At 34.8% G+C, this 15,989-nt stretch overlaps 4 protein-coding genes across 5 annotated transcripts; 2 read left to right on the top strand and 2 right to left on the bottom strand.

Annotated features, from left to right (window-relative positions):
* Positions 1-1,297: 1,297 nt before the first annotated feature.
* LOC106133337 (polymerase delta-interacting protein 2) lies at positions 1,298-5,697 on the bottom strand. 2 transcript variants are annotated; one of them, XM_060950559.1, is made up of 7 exons: positions 5,520-5,697; positions 5,164-5,443; positions 4,698-4,739; positions 3,127-3,304; positions 2,597-2,760; positions 1,918-2,123; positions 1,298-1,638 (listed from the first exon to the last, which is right to left on the bottom strand). In XM_060950559.1, the coding sequence occupies exons 1-7, from the start codon at positions 5,606-5,608 to the stop codon at positions 1,521-1,523; spliced, it is 1,077 nt and encodes a 358-aa protein (XP_060806542.1). In that variant the 5' UTR covers positions 5,609-5,697; the 3' UTR covers positions 1,298-1,520. The 2 variants fall into 2 exon arrangements, with proteins under 2 accessions (XP_060806542.1, XP_060806543.1); XM_060950560.1 differs by lacking the exon at positions 4,698-4,739 and having other exon boundaries at positions 5,520-5,696.
* A 244-nt stretch (positions 5,698-5,941) lies between these two features.
* Positions 5,942-10,351, top strand: LOC106137098 (short-chain specific acyl-CoA dehydrogenase, mitochondrial). The gene is made up of 5 exons (XM_060950558.1): positions 5,942-6,100; positions 6,193-6,573; positions 6,836-7,251; positions 8,172-8,414; positions 9,060-10,351. The coding sequence occupies exons 1-5, from the start codon at positions 6,064-6,066 to the stop codon at positions 9,204-9,206; spliced, it is 1,224 nt and encodes a 407-aa protein (XP_060806541.1). The 5' UTR covers positions 5,942-6,063; the 3' UTR covers positions 9,207-10,351.
* Positions 10,340-13,303, bottom strand: LOC106141084 (actin-related protein 2/3 complex subunit 3). The gene is made up of 5 exons (XM_013342739.2): positions 13,039-13,303; positions 12,790-12,966; positions 12,217-12,412; positions 11,733-11,794; positions 10,340-10,697 (listed from the first exon to the last, which is right to left on the bottom strand). The coding sequence occupies exons 1-5, from the start codon at positions 13,042-13,044 to the stop codon at positions 10,602-10,604; spliced, it is 537 nt and encodes a 178-aa protein (XP_013198193.1). The 5' UTR covers positions 13,045-13,303; the 3' UTR covers positions 10,340-10,601.
* Positions 13,304-14,854: 1,551 nt separating this feature from the next.
* On the top strand, positions 14,855-15,558 carry LOC106141087 (coiled-coil domain-containing protein 86). Its single transcript, XM_013342741.2, has 2 exons — positions 14,855-15,165; positions 15,242-15,558. Exons 1-2 carry the CDS (start codon positions 14,972-14,974, stop codon positions 15,540-15,542), a joined length of 495 nt encoding a protein of 164 aa, XP_013198195.2. The 5' UTR covers positions 14,855-14,971; the 3' UTR covers positions 15,543-15,558.
* The last annotated feature ends 431 nt before the right edge of the window (positions 15,559-15,989 follow it).

A 15,989-nucleotide genomic window follows, 5' to 3' on the forward strand; every position in this document is an offset into this window, starting at 1 on the left:
CTATGTTTCTAGCAGGTTCCACAAATTACATGGAAGAATACGAAATTAAATTGTACTTACATTATATAAATGATCATAAATAATTTTACAGGCGCGTGGGACACCAAATTGATCTATACTTTAAATCCTGCAGCATACAGTTTAATTTCGTGTAAATCCGTTACTTATTTTGGCCGGAATAAATTAATAAAACAGTTGTACTGGAGAAGGCTATTACATTATAAATTATTATAAGTCGTATGAAAACAATTAAGCTATAAATATTACACAATAATCTCTTGAAAAGGATGATCGGCTAGCGTCAACTCTTACCCTAAAACTCTCATTTTGATTCAACATAAATATCAGTATTTCTGAGTATTAAAATAATAATTGGAATTTGTTTTTGTTAATTGTATCATCCATCAGCTTAGAATTTGATTTTCCACTTTTTATCTTAACCATTTAAAAGCACTAGATTTTTTGGAAACCGGCCGACGGTTGGGCGTCTGGGATACTACATGAAAATCTACCTTGTATCGTGAAATCATATGTTAATTCTAATGTCAATTAAGAGGCAATGTAAAGTTTTAAGCTAGCCAATCTTACAAATTGAAATGTGTAAGCCAAGTGTAATCGAAATTATCTTTAATCGTTTTCACTTTCATGCTTGTCAAAGATGTATGTTAAATAAGCGCGAGATTTAAAGTTTCGCCTACTTGTTCATGTCACTGGACTGTCAATTTTTTGCTTGTTCAGGTATTGAAGATACTAGTAATACTAGATATATGCTCTTAATTACCAATGTATCCTCATGCCTGTTTATTTATTTGAGATGATATATGTGGCATAAGAAGTAAAATTAATGACTCGATAAAAATACATGCTCGCTTACCCATTCTCAAAGGTCTTATAGTACGTCATATCATGAGCATTGCTTTTCTATACTCTGGTTAATATAATGCAAACAATAACAAAATTTCCTCAACTGTCCACTAGAGGCGCTGTATACGAATATTTGCAAATATTTACAGTACCTACCAATCATAGCGCGCAAATTTCATGACAGACCTACAGTCATATGTGAATTGTACGAAACTGTCTTTCCATTTGTCTGTTTATTTTCCACCGCAACACTTGACACAATTTTTAAATTTATACAGAGAAGATTTTTGTGTGGCCAATTATTTCCCATTGCGAGATTTTATTACACATGTCTATATTTTTGGTTTAATTAAATTATAAATTAACATAACTGTGTGTATAACCAGATAATCTGTCAAGAAAGAGTTAAGATCCCACGAACGACGAAAAGTAGTAATTCTTTATTCAATATCAAATAGAAAAACGGGCTGCATTTAAAAAAAAATTGTACCTACTATTTATTTTTCTTCCATTATTATATTTCTTTTATTTTCTTTCGTGACTCCGTAAAAGAACTTGCACGTGATTGAAAAATGTAATGTCATGAGAATTAAATATCTTTGCTACATTGTGTTCTCGTCAACCATTTCTTGACAGATAGTAGTTCGGCAGCGAGATCACGCGGCGGACGAGGGCGCCACCGGCGCGCCCTCGTCGGGTTTGCTCTCGAGCGAGAAGGGCGGGATGCGGCAGTCGAATGTGTAGCCGTCCTCGCGCTCCATGCGGAATGTGCCCCTGGTGACACATCACATACATTATAACCCTAGAACACTCGTGGTGAAATAAGAGTGTCTTACTTGCTTACTTACAATCTGGCCTATTGAAATTAAAAGCAATCCAAAAAATACAATAAACATTATTAAAGCCTTTAACTAAATGCATAAAACCCACTCATATGTAAATGGGGCTACTGCCGCACCATCCCAGTACTACTCAAGTGTACCGCTCAGCGAGAAGATCCGCCAATGACGTCTATTATGAGTATAATACCATAGATAACCACAGCAGACTCACCACATGTGCCCGCTGGGAGCCTGCAAGCTGACGTGGCTGCTGTACTGGAAGGCGGGCGAGTGCCGCGCCAGCACGGGCTCCTGCCCCACCACGCCGCGCCCGCGCACGGTCTCCAGCGTGCCGCTCAGCGAGAAGATCCGCCAGTGGCGTTCGCGCAGCTGTACCGCCTGGGGGCCCAGGTTCTCGAGGCGGATGCAGTAGCGCCACTGTGCACACGACAATGAGTACAATATGTTACTGGGTTAGAAGAGCGCGCATGAGTAATTTTTCAGACTCACTTCTTCAATCAAATATACGCGCGTTTTGTCCATAGCCTGCCAACCTTAGCCGTGTTGCTTTAGCGCCTGAAGATTTTCTGTCGACTTTGACTAGATTTCAACATTTTTATTTATTTAATTTTTTTTGCGACGTCTAGCTAAGATTTTTTTAGGCTAAATAAATTACAGTAAACAAATCGAATGAGGCGAATCTGCAGTAGGTATTTGTTTGCATACCAAATAAAACCATATTCTCTTTTTCATTTTTATGTGGTCCCGATTACACCCTGCGCCTTTTCGGGCCTAAATAGAAGTGCATAATGTAGAAAAGTATACCACATTCCCTACATGGTGCATATTGAGGTGGTATATTGTTCTATGTGACCCATCGTACATTCGACCCATTACAAATCACCACTTACCCAATATACGGCGGAATTTTGCGACTCCCGACTGCCCATGTAAAATGGTATGACGGTCACCCTAACGCCCTCTGTGGTCTCGCGGTGAACGTCGCTCAATTCCAACCATGGGTGATTCTTTTTCTGCCACGCGCGCAGTGTCTCTTGAGCTATAAATGGTGGATCTGGAAGTATGACAATATATAGAAATGCTTATGATTTTGGAGCATATCAGGTCATTTAATTTCAATGATAAAATAACATGTTAAGGACTAATCCAACCCTGAAATCGGAAAGACACAGATCCAAAACGTATATGTATACGTTTAAGATACATTCACATCTGACGATTGTAAACGTACCTACATAAGATGTAAATGTATCTGAAAGTAAAAGAATTGGGCGGCGACAAGACTGTATATTCTAATGAATAAAGTCGTTTTTGTGTGATTGAGTAACAAACAAATAATATGCGTACTCACAAATCGCATTAATAATATTAGTAAGATGGACGGCCTACAGTAATTTTGTGATCACATTAATTGACCTACCTTTATCAGGATTATGCATAAGAAACTTGTCGAAGAGCTCATGCTGCAGCGGCACCCTCTCCACCGAGGTGTAGGGGATGATGTCGTCGTGAGCCACGTAGTCCAGCCCCGGGATAGCGTACAAACTCCTGCTGGACTCCTGGTTGCCAAGAAAGGTCACCGCTTCTGTTTGAGCTCTCTGGAATATGAAAATGTGTTATTTCGTTAGGCCTTCTCCATACTCCACCACAACATATTTAAGCAAAATTTCATGGAGATCCGTTCAGAAGTTTAAATGTGAAAGACGGATAAACAAACACACACATTCATAATATTAGTATGGATACATACATACGTCAGAAGGCGCACCCTGGATCCTCCCCTGAGAAGAAAGAATGTAACCAGGTCTAACGCCAGGAAGAAGTTTACACATTCATTAAATTCATCTTTATCCCTTGCAGGGGATAGACAGAGCCAGAACAGACTCGAAAAGACAAAAAGACCATTATCAGCTGTACAAGTTTAGCTGTTAGTGTTTCAATAAAATTATTTATCTTCTAGAATATTATCTCATCATAATCTAGGTGTTTGTCAAGTTTTGCCTTTCTGGCTAAGAGACCTAGGTCCACCTTTGATCACGAAGCAGAAGAATTTATGGTCAATGCAATGTTAAACATATCTGACTGACCTGGATCTCTAACAGACCAAATTGAAAAATGTTTGTTTCCTCTGTCAACATTTGTCACAAATATTTCTTAGAATAATTCTTTTAAACTAGAAGAGACTATATGATTTTGGTCATAATAGTATCAAATGTATAATTGTTATGATAAGAAACTAATGAGCACAATGTTAATGCTGATAAATAATGTGTTAATGTGAGATTATGTACTGATTAATATTTGTAGTATGTGTGATCAATATGTAAAAAAAATATTTGTTTATAGAGGTTTTTTTTGTTTCTTTGAAAAAAGATGATAGTGAGATTTTGCATGACCCGTTTTTGGAGATTTTTACATTAAAATGAAAAACTGAGGGTTTGTAAAAAGACATTATTTTGTATATTTTAGCAAAGCTCAATAGTGATTAATTTTTTTAGTATGTATTGATTCAAAATGGCTTGTTAGTGATCAGGATAGAGCACAGTTCTCTGAACCATGTAAAACTTGGGTTAATTTTAGTTTTAGATCAAAACACATGAATTTAATAATACTAAGTGGTAAATATGAAATCAAGAAGTTTAAATTTGTTCTGCTGAAAAGAAAACTGACGGCTTGATCACAATGCAGGCCACAATAGCAGATATACCATAATTTTTACGGAAATTTAATTTTTATCCATGTTAACACTGCTAACTGAGTGTTTTATATTCTTTTTTTATGTTAATATGTTTTCTTCTTGGTGCTTTTGTTTTATTTGAATTGCAGTGCAGAATGCACATCATACTGTTTTTTTGTAAGATCATACTTTTAAAGATAAGGTTATTTAGTTAAGTTTATTTGATAGAGAAAAGCATGACTACAAGCCATGGATGTATTATCCTCATGAGTCCACAAACACAACATAGAGTTATAGTAATTTTGTCATTATACCTTCTTCTTCCACTCGGGTCGCATGTCGGTTGATTGCACGGTCAAAAATTTTAACTTCATTTATTATTTTATCCCAATAGGTAAATACTTAATATACATAATATATTTCTCACAGCATATAGCATTCTACAGTGGTGGCAGTGGAACAAAAATATAAAATATTTATTATGCAGTATAAAAATTTATCTAAATCATTATTTAGACATCAAATATTAGAAGAATAAAAACAAATATGTTTGATCATGTACCTTTTGTGACTTGAAGTATCCAGGGGGGAAAATTATCTGCCCTTTACCCATGGTCAATACACTTTCCCTCACAAAGGTATTATGTGCATTTCTTTCCAACTAGATTCTATATTTTTGTTTAAAACTTACATTCATTAAAATATTTGTAAAGTCAAGCATGTACCTATCTCAAAATAAGCTATTGAGGCAAAGAAACAGCAAAAGATAAAAACACTTACTATGTAAGGGGCATCTCTGGTATCTATAAGGACTTGATAAAAAGTATGGGTTCTGCCCTTGACTTCTTTGCTCACGTTAGACAGAGAATCACTAGGTGCGTCACCAGTACTTGAAGAATCTGTATTTTCCTTCTTGTTAGTGGCATCTCTGTCATAAACTCGAGCTAGCCACGGGAAGAGTATTACTCCTCTGTATCCAAAGACTTTGTGTAAAATAAGTTGTCCAGTGTCATATTTACCAGATGTTTTTGGCGATTCTAGTTTTCCTACTTCGGCCAATCTACAAAATCAAAATATTTTTATAGGTTATGTACGTAACAGTAACATTGAAAGTTGAACTTGATTTTCGCACTCACCTTGTATAATGAGCTACATGAGTTAATAATATTCTAGATGCCGTTAATCTTAAGGGATTTGTTGGTACAAATCTCAACAATATCTCCATTTTATCATTGTTATTTGCTATTTTTTTTCGAGTTTTTTAGGATTAGCTTTAATTTGACAGAAATGACAGCTCAAATCTGACATTACTTACATCTATGCGTGACAAAACTTTATTAAATAGATAGGCGTTTGTAAATATTTGTACGAAGGATTTATGAAGAAATGTTTCTCAAAATAATCCTATGGTTCTCAAATTCCAATCTTTAAAATATTTTTAGTCTTTTCGGATTTTAAGCTTGTTTCATTAAGAGGAACGGAAACTTAATTGGATTCCCGTGATATTTCTAATGCCGTGATGACAACGTCAACGTCAAGAAATGTCAAATCTATGCTGTGCCCACTGACTGCTGTCAAAACAATCATTTCTAATTTTCTAAACGACAAATGAAGAGTTCAAAGTGCTAAAATAGGATTTATTTTTTCGATTTATTTTAAATTCTACCTTGTAAATAGAAAATGTTGTGTTCTATCACCAAAACAGTTCAGTTACTCGGTAAGCGACATCTAAAACTACTTAAACTTCTATCAAAAGTATCTGATTGTTTCGTAACTTTCACGTTTCAAAGTTTAATTGAAACTTTTCAGTTCCAAGTGTTCGTCATTCAAGATGTATAGCCTCGCTCTCTGCTTTACCGGATACTTACCAGATGTTATACAAGACTTGTAGAGACTTTGCTGAAGCGGAACTAAAGCCCAACGCAGCTAAATATGACCGGGACCATTTATACCCAGAAGACGCAATTAAAAAAATGGGAGAACTTGGTTTGATGGCAATAGCCACCCCAGAGGAGCTTGGTGGGGCTGGATTGGACTACTTAGCGTATTCTATAGCATTAGAAGAGATTTCCAGAGGCTGTGCATCGGCTGGAGTCATAATGTCTGTGAATAACTCACTGTATCTTGGACCACTATTGGGATGGGGCACAGATAAACAAAAAGAAGATTTTGTCACACCATTTTGTGATGGTCAGTATTGAATCCCTTTAAATATTTTGATTTGGAGATTTGAGTTTGGCAGTATTAAACTTATATAAACTAAATAAAAAAAACACATAAAGTATATAAGTTCCTTAATTAATTTTACACTTTTTAATGGTAAATATAAACATTTCTTTAACATTTCAAAAGATTTTTTATTTACCAAACAGGATGGCATGTGTATTATTTATTAGAGATTATTACAAAATTGTATATACAGAATTGTTACATTTCAAATTGTATTTTTTAGGAAAGACAATAGGTTGTTTTGCTCTATCAGAACCAGGGAATGGGTCAGATGCTGGTGCTGCATCAACCACAGCCAAAGACGGGGGTGACAAATGGGTTTTAAACGGCACAAAATGCTGGATTACTAATGGCTATGAGAGCAAAGCCGCAGTAGTATTTGCAACTACTGACAAAAGTTTGAAACATAAGGGCATATCAGCATTTGTTGTGCCAAAGCCGATCAAAGGTTTGGAACTGGGGAAGAAGGAAGATAAACTGGGCATTAGAGGTTCGTCCACTTGTTCTTTAATGTATGAAGACTGTGAGATACCAAAAGAGAATATTTTAGGCGAACCAGGATTTGGATTTAAGATTGCAATGATGACATTAGATGCTGGAAGAATTGGAATTGCTTCACAGGCATTAGGTATTGCACAGGTAATTATAAATAAAGCACAAAAATAGTGCAATAAGTGTTGAATTTATAAATTTTGTATATAATAATGTTTTTTAGATATACATACACACATATTTAAAACAATAAATACATACATACATATAGTCAGGTCTAGTATATTCCTCGTGGTGTAGACAGAGCCAACAGTCTTGAAAAGACTGAAAGGCGACTTTAACTGTATGGCTGTCAAGGAATTAAGATTCAAAAAGTGTCAGGTTGCTAGCCCATTACCTACAAGGGGAATTCCAAGTTATATGCCTATCCTTTAGTCGCCTTCTACGACATCCATAGGAGAGTGCCAGGAAAAAAACATACTAAATATATAAGCAAGCAAAGAGAGTGACAGATGGCAGATATCCTATACATGTAATAAAACAGTAAAAATATTTTGTCTGTACATTTAGTATTTTTGACTAAAATGGATAGAGGGACAATTAGAATGAATAGTAGAAAGCAAGAATTTATTTTTTATCTGTCTGTCTGTCTGTATGAATGATCACGCTTATGACCAATTGCTTTGTTTTAACTCAGAAAATCATTTAAAGTTTGTTTCATCAAAATCGGTTCACTAAAAAAGTTGTCGTCATTTGAATGCACTCAAGGCATGAGTTTGCCTGTAAATAAGTTTACGCGGAAAAATTCTTAATTTACGCGGACGAAGTCGCGAGCAACAGCTAGTATCTATATAAAAAAGCTAAATGTACTTACATTACATCACACCATTATCCCTTAGGGGTAGACCACAAGCACCAGTTTCAAGAAAACGAACAATGACAAAAATTTCACTCACTATTTTGACATGAATTTTTACCAAGAAAAATGTTTCACAAACCAATTTTTTTTTTATTTAATTCAGTAAATGTCATGTGGTATATTTGTAAATTACTTATTTATTTTTCAGGCATCCCTGGATGTAGCAATTGAATATGCTTCAAAGAGAATAGCATTCAACAGGCCGATAATGAAGCTACAGTCAATTCAGAACAAGTTGGCCGATATGGCAATGAGGCTGGAGTCGGCACGGCTGCTCACTTGGCGCGCAGCGTGGTTGAAGGACAACAAGCAACCCTACACTAAGGAAGCCGCCATGGCTAAATTAGCGGCGTCTGAAGCAGCTACGTACTTATCACATCAATGCATACAGGTAAGAATATTACAGTCTTAAATCGAAAGGCAAACTAGTTCCCATTTCATACATACTTACATACATTTGGTCACGCCTATATCCCTTGTGGGGTAGACAGAGCCAACAGTCTTGAAAAGACTGATAAGCCACGCTCAGCTATTTGGCTTAATGATAGAATTGATATTCAAATAGTGACAGGTTGCTAGCCCATCGCCTAAAAAAGAATCCCAAGTTTGTAAGCCTATCCTTTAGTTTCCATTTCATACCATAAAAATGGGTACCACATGTTTTTTAGGCTTTTATACCAATCACATGTCTGAATAGAACTAAATCTAAAGAAGTAAGTTTATCCTTTCTAGGTAGCATTAGTTTAAATTAAAATTTTCGATCATTCTCAATAGCCACCTTCATCTTAAATTTTAGAGCTAACTGTTACTGGTGGAGTGTCATCCGTTCATCTCTTTCCTCTGTTAATATTACTATTAGTTGTTAACTATGTCTTTATGTTTACTCTTTTCTTTATTTGATCAAAATATTTTATGACTAGTCTTCCTTTTCCTCTCAATTCCTACAATTCAATTTAAATAAGCAAACAATTATCAAATGAGCATATATACATGTTTCTAAACCAACAGTACTATCATTTCTTTGTTATATTTGCAGATACTAGGCGGCATGGGCTACGTGACGGACATGCCGGCGGAGAGGCACTACCGTGACGCCCGCATCACGGAGATCTACGAGGGAACATCGGAAATACAACGATTGGTCATCGCAGGCCAGCTCATCAAAGAATACGATCTGAACTAAATATGAACACGATGGCGAGATAAACCTATAGAATTCGGAATAATATTACACTGTAGAAGTGGTAAGTACTGGTGAATAACAGTTGTGTAGTGACATACTTTTGTCTTACATCGCGATTCTGAGATTTAATTGACAGCTTTACAACAACGTTATTGCATGCAATGCGAGACAACGATACAGTACAATATGCCTTTTCTATTGTCTAATATTATTATGATTTCTATGCGTGGTCCCATATACTCACTAACAGGTTAAATGGGCTTATAAGTAGACCGCCTACAATCGTAGGGTCGAGGTTGACGAGTGACGCATCTGTGTAGACCGGCCGCCATTTTCGGTCAACTTATGTTCCGAGTAAGATACGTATTTCTGCCGCCCACAGCTTTGACTCTGTGCTGTTTGTCGACATAACCCTCTCCATTCTCTCCCGTCTATTCCCCGCAAACGAAGACTTCTAAGCGGTCTACCTGTAGTTACTTTTCAATACTCAAAGAATGCAACTTCTGGTACAGTCCATCCATGTAATTTAAAGATTTTTGTTTATAGTTATATCTATAATAAAGTATTGCAACTTAGACAGATAAGATCATGATAAGATCGCCATATACTGTAAGATCATAAGAGTATTAATTAAACATTATTGTAAGTAGAATCATGTATGCTTGGCTGGTACAGTGCGGTCCATAAACAAAAATGGTGTTCTTTCCCTATTACTACCCTAACTACTGCCAAAAGTCCTGTCCTGTCCTGGCGCCGGGGCCCGCCTGTGACCACGATCGAGGGTATAGTTACACATCTATAAGAATTTTTTAATAAATAAATATATACCGGACAGATTACACAGATTGAGTTAACCTCGAAGTAAGGTTGATAACCACTGTACATAAGCACACTTTTTTTATTACACAAATTATTTATGAGAGATATACCCATAGAAAACTTTTACTAAGAGCCAATGAAGCAATATAAATAAGAGATTGCCTTTTAAAACATAAGAAGGACAACATCTTCTTTAATCTTTCAAAGCAACTACATTTTTTTATAAGAAATAAAATCTTTTCAAGTTGAAGTGAAAATCAGTTTTCTACTATTGAAAACGAATTTTGTAAGGAATTAACAATCAAAAAACAAAATCCAATATTAGTAAATATTTTTAATACATTTTAATATACACTGAGTCTTGGATATAAAATTATCTACATTTTAATAGGTCTTTTTAACCCTTTTAATAAGAAAGTAATTATGTGTATAATTTTTTACAACAAATTTATATTCATCTTGAACTGCTGAAATGGTTAACAATTATAAATGTTGCCAGTACAAACTTAAGATTAAATGCAGAAGAAATACATTGGTTAAGCGAAAATAAAGTTTATTTATATAACTAAAGGTGTTTTATTGACCTGGCCCCGACAAGGACTTGTCCATGAATTTCCTTTTGGCAAAGCACAGCCACCACTTGCTTGGCTTGCCATCTTCTGTAGCAAACACCTGGAATTAAAAAAGGTTTGTTAATATTTAATTGATATGGACCATATAACTATTAGAGAAGTTTAGGTGGGGATAGCATTTCTTCAGCGGGGCGTACTAGGATGTCCTGTTGTCTGTAAACGCGAGTGGTTTCCTAAAGTAGTAAAGGACCATGCTATCTCTTTCAGTGGGTGCACTAAGAGGCTAAAAGATCAGCGGGTCTCTATAATATTTGACGGATATGTCTAACTGTTGCCTGCCATTTCCGCCACAGAAAAGTATGAAATACAGTCGCTCCCCGCGTCTGTCCCTATGTTTATATGTATGTACGCTTGGATCTTTAAAACTACACAACCGATTTTGATGAAGTTATACATACATATGTATGAATTTTTTATCATCATCACTTTACACACGTGATATATCAAACGTAAAGCGTAATTAAACATAAAAGTGGAGAACTGAGGATCCTCATTTTGACAACATACATAAATATAATCACGTCTATCTATACCTTGCGGGGTAGACAGAGCCAACAGCCTTGAAATGAATTATAGGCCACATTCAGTTGTTTTGCTTAATGATAGAATTAATTTTAACAAGGTGATAATTTTTAAACAAAATGATAACATGATCTACTATTGCTTTCACCAAATTTCTCATTTTAATTACTATACCAGTAGCCAGTAGTAAATGTTTTTCTTATATGTATTTAGCTATATAAACTTTTCACAGGAGGATCCATTTTGAAGGAAAATATATAAAATAATATTTTTTTTTTCTTTCAAATATGCTATATTGACTTGTTTCTCCAATTTTAGTTTGGCTTTAGTTTCTGCAGTACAAGTCCTCAATCCTCTATGTGAGGACTGAGGGTCTGGCTTCCAAGCCCCTAACTTGCTTATTTGATTTTCACAAAATCTGTTTCCAACTTTGTTTTTGGCATTTTCACTAAATCCTGAACACATTTTCAAAGAATTCTGTAGGAGTGGCCCTTGGACCACGGACCACACATACATACAACATAACACTTTATATACATGTAGTTATGTTTACCTTTTCACATACTCGATTGCCTGTCTCGTGTCTGAGCTGCTGCAGGTACTGTCTCATTATATCTGTAAATGAAAAATTTGAATTTTCTGTATGAGAAAAACAAAAAGCAGCTAATTAATGTCTGCAATTTGTGTAGTATACTGAAAATGGGAATGTATACATATTTTTTTTTATTTTAGTTAAGTATGGCTTTATTTTTTTTTTAAACTTTATTGCAGCAAAAAGGATGTAGAGAGGGACAGGAGGGTAATAATTTTTGGTATAGATGAATGAGGCAAACATGCCAATAAGAGAAAAGATTTGTATTTCTGTTTGTGACATATAAACTCAATAACTTCAGAACTAATTTTGATAAAATATGGCACTGAGAAAAAAATACTCCTTTAGGAGGCTACTAAAATATCCCATGGGAGCAAATGCAATATGCACATACATACATAGAAATACCTAATAATATTATAGTTATGAAAGCATTAAAATTTACCAGCTTCTTGGGGAGAAGAGGGTTTAGCGTAGACAGAATTCAATGGGAAACCTGACTCGCCAGGAATGTCGAACTTAGAAATGGCCAGCATGTACATCTCCTGCTGACCCTGGTTCTTGTTGGAGCATTTCTGCAGCTTCTTCAGACACTCAGAGATGTACAGAGTTAAATAGATGAGCACACGGTCAGCATCAGACTAGAAAATAAAAAATCCTACATCACATAAAATGTCTTTTTCCCTGACGGGGTAAACAGCAAACAGTCTGAAAGGTCACTTAGGCTGTCTTAGTTCAGATACAGATATTGCTTGCTTGTCCATCATCAAAAAGAATCTCAATTAAGAAGGCTTTCCATTAATTAACTTTTACAATTCAGTTGCCATGCACTACATTTTATCAAACAAATTTGTTAAGGCATGCAAAGCATTGATGTGTATGAAGCATGTTAGGAGGTATGCAGGGATCACGAAATGTGGTTAAATGTAATCTCTGCCTACTCGTCCAGAACTGAGGCGTTATCATTATATTTAAGTTTGTAACAAGTATGCCAGGAAGTTATTTATAATCTACAAACCTTAATCTCGTAAAATCTAAAAAAAACATTGGCTTTGAAATAATTTAACGCTTCGTCAATAATATCAAGTTCCAGTTTAGGATTTGTTGGTGCTGGGCCTCTGAATGTGGTCCGTATCGGAAGGAGTGCCAGGTTGCCGACCGATTGGGTGTAGTCCGTCAAAGTCGAATGATAAGCCTGCAATTAATACGAATTTAATGGTTTCACAGCAAAATTCAAACCTACACAGGGTATTAAAAATATATTTACGGGCATCTTTATTGCTAAGTTTCTTTTTAGCGGTAATAAAACATTAAAGTCTGCCTCGCAGCTTACAGCACTTGAAATAGACCACAGATAACCTCGATAATACTTATAGATTTGATAATTTTGATATCTTCATAGAAAAGATATATGTGTATGATGTACAATTAAACTAATTTTTGAATTAATGAGAAATATACAAGGAAAATAATTTTATGATAATTATCAATGAATCAGAGCAATTCTTACAAATAAACTTTTGTCAACTTGACATTGACAAAGAAGTTAACTGCTAAAAAAAACAAAAAAAAAATTTTTTTTGCTCCTCATATTTAGGAGGCAAAGGGGTGTTTAACCTTTTCAGCGCCAAAGTCTGATATATCAGACGTTTAAGTTTCGTGCCCTCGCCGCCAAAGTCTGATATATCAGTCAAATAAATCTTACCAATTTAGCTGTATTTTTTCTTATCTTTATAGTACCTGACGACATATGCATAACATTTTTAGACAGTTCATACTTTAGTTAATCAAAAATAACAATTTCACGATTTATTATAATGTTATTTGAATAATAAATTATCAAAAACAAAACCATGTTTATCAGAGATTCTGACTTTTTTTTTATTTGAACCCTCAGCGCCAATGTCTTATATATCAGACATTAGTGATGTTACATTACAATGTTACTACTTAAACCAGAAATCTGGAACTCTCAAAAGAAACGTCTAAGAAATTAAAAATATTACAGGTTTTTGTTTTGGCCATAAAACTTTTTAGTGTGTCGTAATTTTACCAAGTTTTAGCACAGAAAATGCATTTATTTTCAAATGATGTTTTGCATCGAACTCAGTAAATTGCATGGTATGTCACAACACTATAGCGACACGATCATGCATCTGTCTCGTACGCCAACGACTGATATATAAGACGCGGAAGTGACCTCAGAGGCGTTAGATGTTTCTAGAACTATTTATTTCGTGCTGTACAATGAGGGTAGGAGGTATCGATAAATTATGGAAGTACCCTGTCATGTTATTTTCTGGGTTATCATCTCTGCGTTGCTGTGTAGATTTATTATAATTGCAAATTAATATTTATTGAAATATGACCACTGCAAAGGAGTTGATTAGGATTTACCTTTTAGCCATGGCAATTGTAAGTAAAACAAAATTGAGACGACGAAACGAAAAATTACACTTTCAGATGATTCAAGTTAGTCATGTAGGGTAGGTAAAATTTTTACAACATTCAATCGGTTTTTGTCTTTAAAATAAAAATAACCTGATTGAAGGATTTTTAAATAATAATAATACGATCATCAATATTAGTAAAATAATAATTGTCTCCATCATTTAATTAATTAAATCAATAAGTTAAATGTATATCTTTCGTAAGGTATCGAAGTTTATGACCGGAAGTTGACACATCACTAACACTCGTTAAAAATTCATATTAAGCGTACGCCACTGTCTGATTTATCAGACACGTAGTGATGCAATTAATTATCATGATTACTTGTGCGTTTTTTCGCTGTATTAATACGCCACTGAGATTTCAATACATTTTAAAATGTTTCAAGGAGTAACAATAATAAAATAAAACCCATGAACTTAAAATATAACTGTTTTATAATGATTTATTTAATACAAATTAATAATATCGATACTCAATATTGTCAACACTAGTAAATCAACCACGTTTATTGCCGTGGCGTGTGGTGAACGTTTTTGACGAAAACTCTTGGCGTGGAAAGGGTTAAATAGGACGCACGCAATGAGGTCAGCTGTTAAAGTCAATTAATATAAACGTCACCTACGCACGTCGTTACTGTCGCTCAACTCAAAGTTTACAAAACACGTGTTATTTGCTTTTTTAATGTAAAGTGAAATGTAAAAAGCTGCAAAATTTTTCTTCAATTTTTGCAAGATTTTGTGTAAGAAATGTCTGCAGAAGAAACTAATGATAAAGTGTTATCCATCATAGCAAGTTTAAAAAAAACGAACGACGGTGGAAATGATAATACCATAGAATCATCAACTGATGTTACTTCTAATAAAAATATCACCGAAAAAAAGAATGAAACCCTTAGAGGAAAACCAAAATCTGGTAGATTTTGGAAATCACAAAAAGAAAAGTAAGCTACCTACCTTATAAAAGCTGATGATGTCAAGTAGCTTTAGCATAATGTCTTAACCTTTTTTCTGTCCCAGGTTCTCAACTATAAATAAGACAAAAGGATTAAAGCAAGATTTCCAGAAAAAGACTGCATTGCGATTGGAGTTACAACGAACCAAAGAGTTGGCTAAACAAGCGATGGAGCAGTTAAAACAGAAAGAAGCAGAACGTAAAGAACGGAGACGGCAAAACTTAGCAAGATCAGAAGAGAACAAACGTAAAGCAGAGATTGTGCAAGTTATTACTAACACAGCAAAACTGAAGCGAATGAAGAAGAAGCAGCTTAGGTTTATACAAAAGAGAGACACAAATAAGCAGGTGGAAGCTAATAAATAAAAAATGTATTTTTAAATTCTATTTATTTCATGCAACTGCACTCCAAATAGGGTATAAAATTAAATGCCTACAAATGTAAAATCACATCTTTTTCCCAGACAGGCAGACAGTAGAGACTACATCGCACCTTGCTATGATGCCTTCTTTACATCTCACTTCATTCACATTTATTCTCTGTGTGATCTTGTTCATACACATTTTTACAGTATACATAATTACAGGTTGCAATAAAACAATCCATGTACCTGTAGATAATAAGAGTTGGCCAATACAAATTTATTTCGGAAGGTTGTTATAATGGCAAAGGCTTGTCATACAAGTTAAAACTATAAGGGGTCAAGTTATTCTTCAGTTAGCTGTACACTTTTTTCTATTTAACCTTCTCAATGCAACAGTTATCTGATAACCCATCCACACATACCCATATCACATCTTTATCTCTTAGAG

The sequence above is a fragment of the Amyelois transitella genome, chromosome 22, assembly GCF_032362555.1.
Source record: "Amyelois transitella isolate CPQ chromosome 22, ilAmyTran1.1, whole genome shotgun sequence".
In the NCBI taxonomy this organism is placed as follows: domain Eukaryota; kingdom Metazoa; phylum Arthropoda; class Insecta; order Lepidoptera; family Pyralidae; genus Amyelois; species Amyelois transitella.

Bases quoted from the DNA above. Each gene is read 5' to 3' on its own strand.
- LOC106133337 (XM_060950559.1), bottom strand. From the start codon at position 5,608: ATGGAGATATTGTTGAGATTTGTACCAACAAATCCCTTAAGATTAACG. The intron at 3,305-4,697 runs GTATAATGACAA...TTCATATTCCAG, and splicing joins GACCCGAGTGGAAGAAGAAG to AGAGCTCAAACAGAAGCGGT. The intron at 2,761-3,126 runs GTAGGTCAATTA...TCATACTTCCAG, and splicing joins TATGCATAATCCTGATAAAG to ATCCACCATTTATAGCTCAA.
- LOC106137098 (XM_060950558.1), top strand. From the start codon at position 6,064: ATGTTGTGTTCTATCACCAAAACAGTTCAGTTACTCG. The intron at 7,252-8,171 runs GTAATTATAAAT...TTTATTTTTCAG, and splicing joins AGGCATTAGGTATTGCACAG to GCATCCCTGGATGTAGCAAT. The intron at 8,415-9,059 runs GTAAGAATATTA...TTATATTTGCAG, and splicing joins TATCACATCAATGCATACAG to ATACTAGGCGGCATGGGCTA.
- LOC106141087 (XM_013342741.2), top strand. From the start codon at position 14,972: ATGTCTGCAGAAGAAACTAATGATAAAGTGTTATCCATCATAGCAAGT. The intron at 15,166-15,241 runs GTAAGCTACCTA...TTTCTGTCCCAG, and splicing joins TGGAAATCACAAAAAGAAAA to GTTCTCAACTATAAATAAGA.
- LOC106141084 (XM_013342739.2), bottom strand. The intron at 11,795-12,216 runs GTAAATTTTAAT...TTTCATTTACAG, and splicing joins CTCTTCTCCCCAAGAAGCTG to ATATAATGAGACAGTACCTG. The intron at 10,698-11,732 runs GTAAACATAACT...TTTTAATTCCAG, and splicing joins GCAATCGAGTATGTGAAAAG to GTGTTTGCTACAGAAGATGG.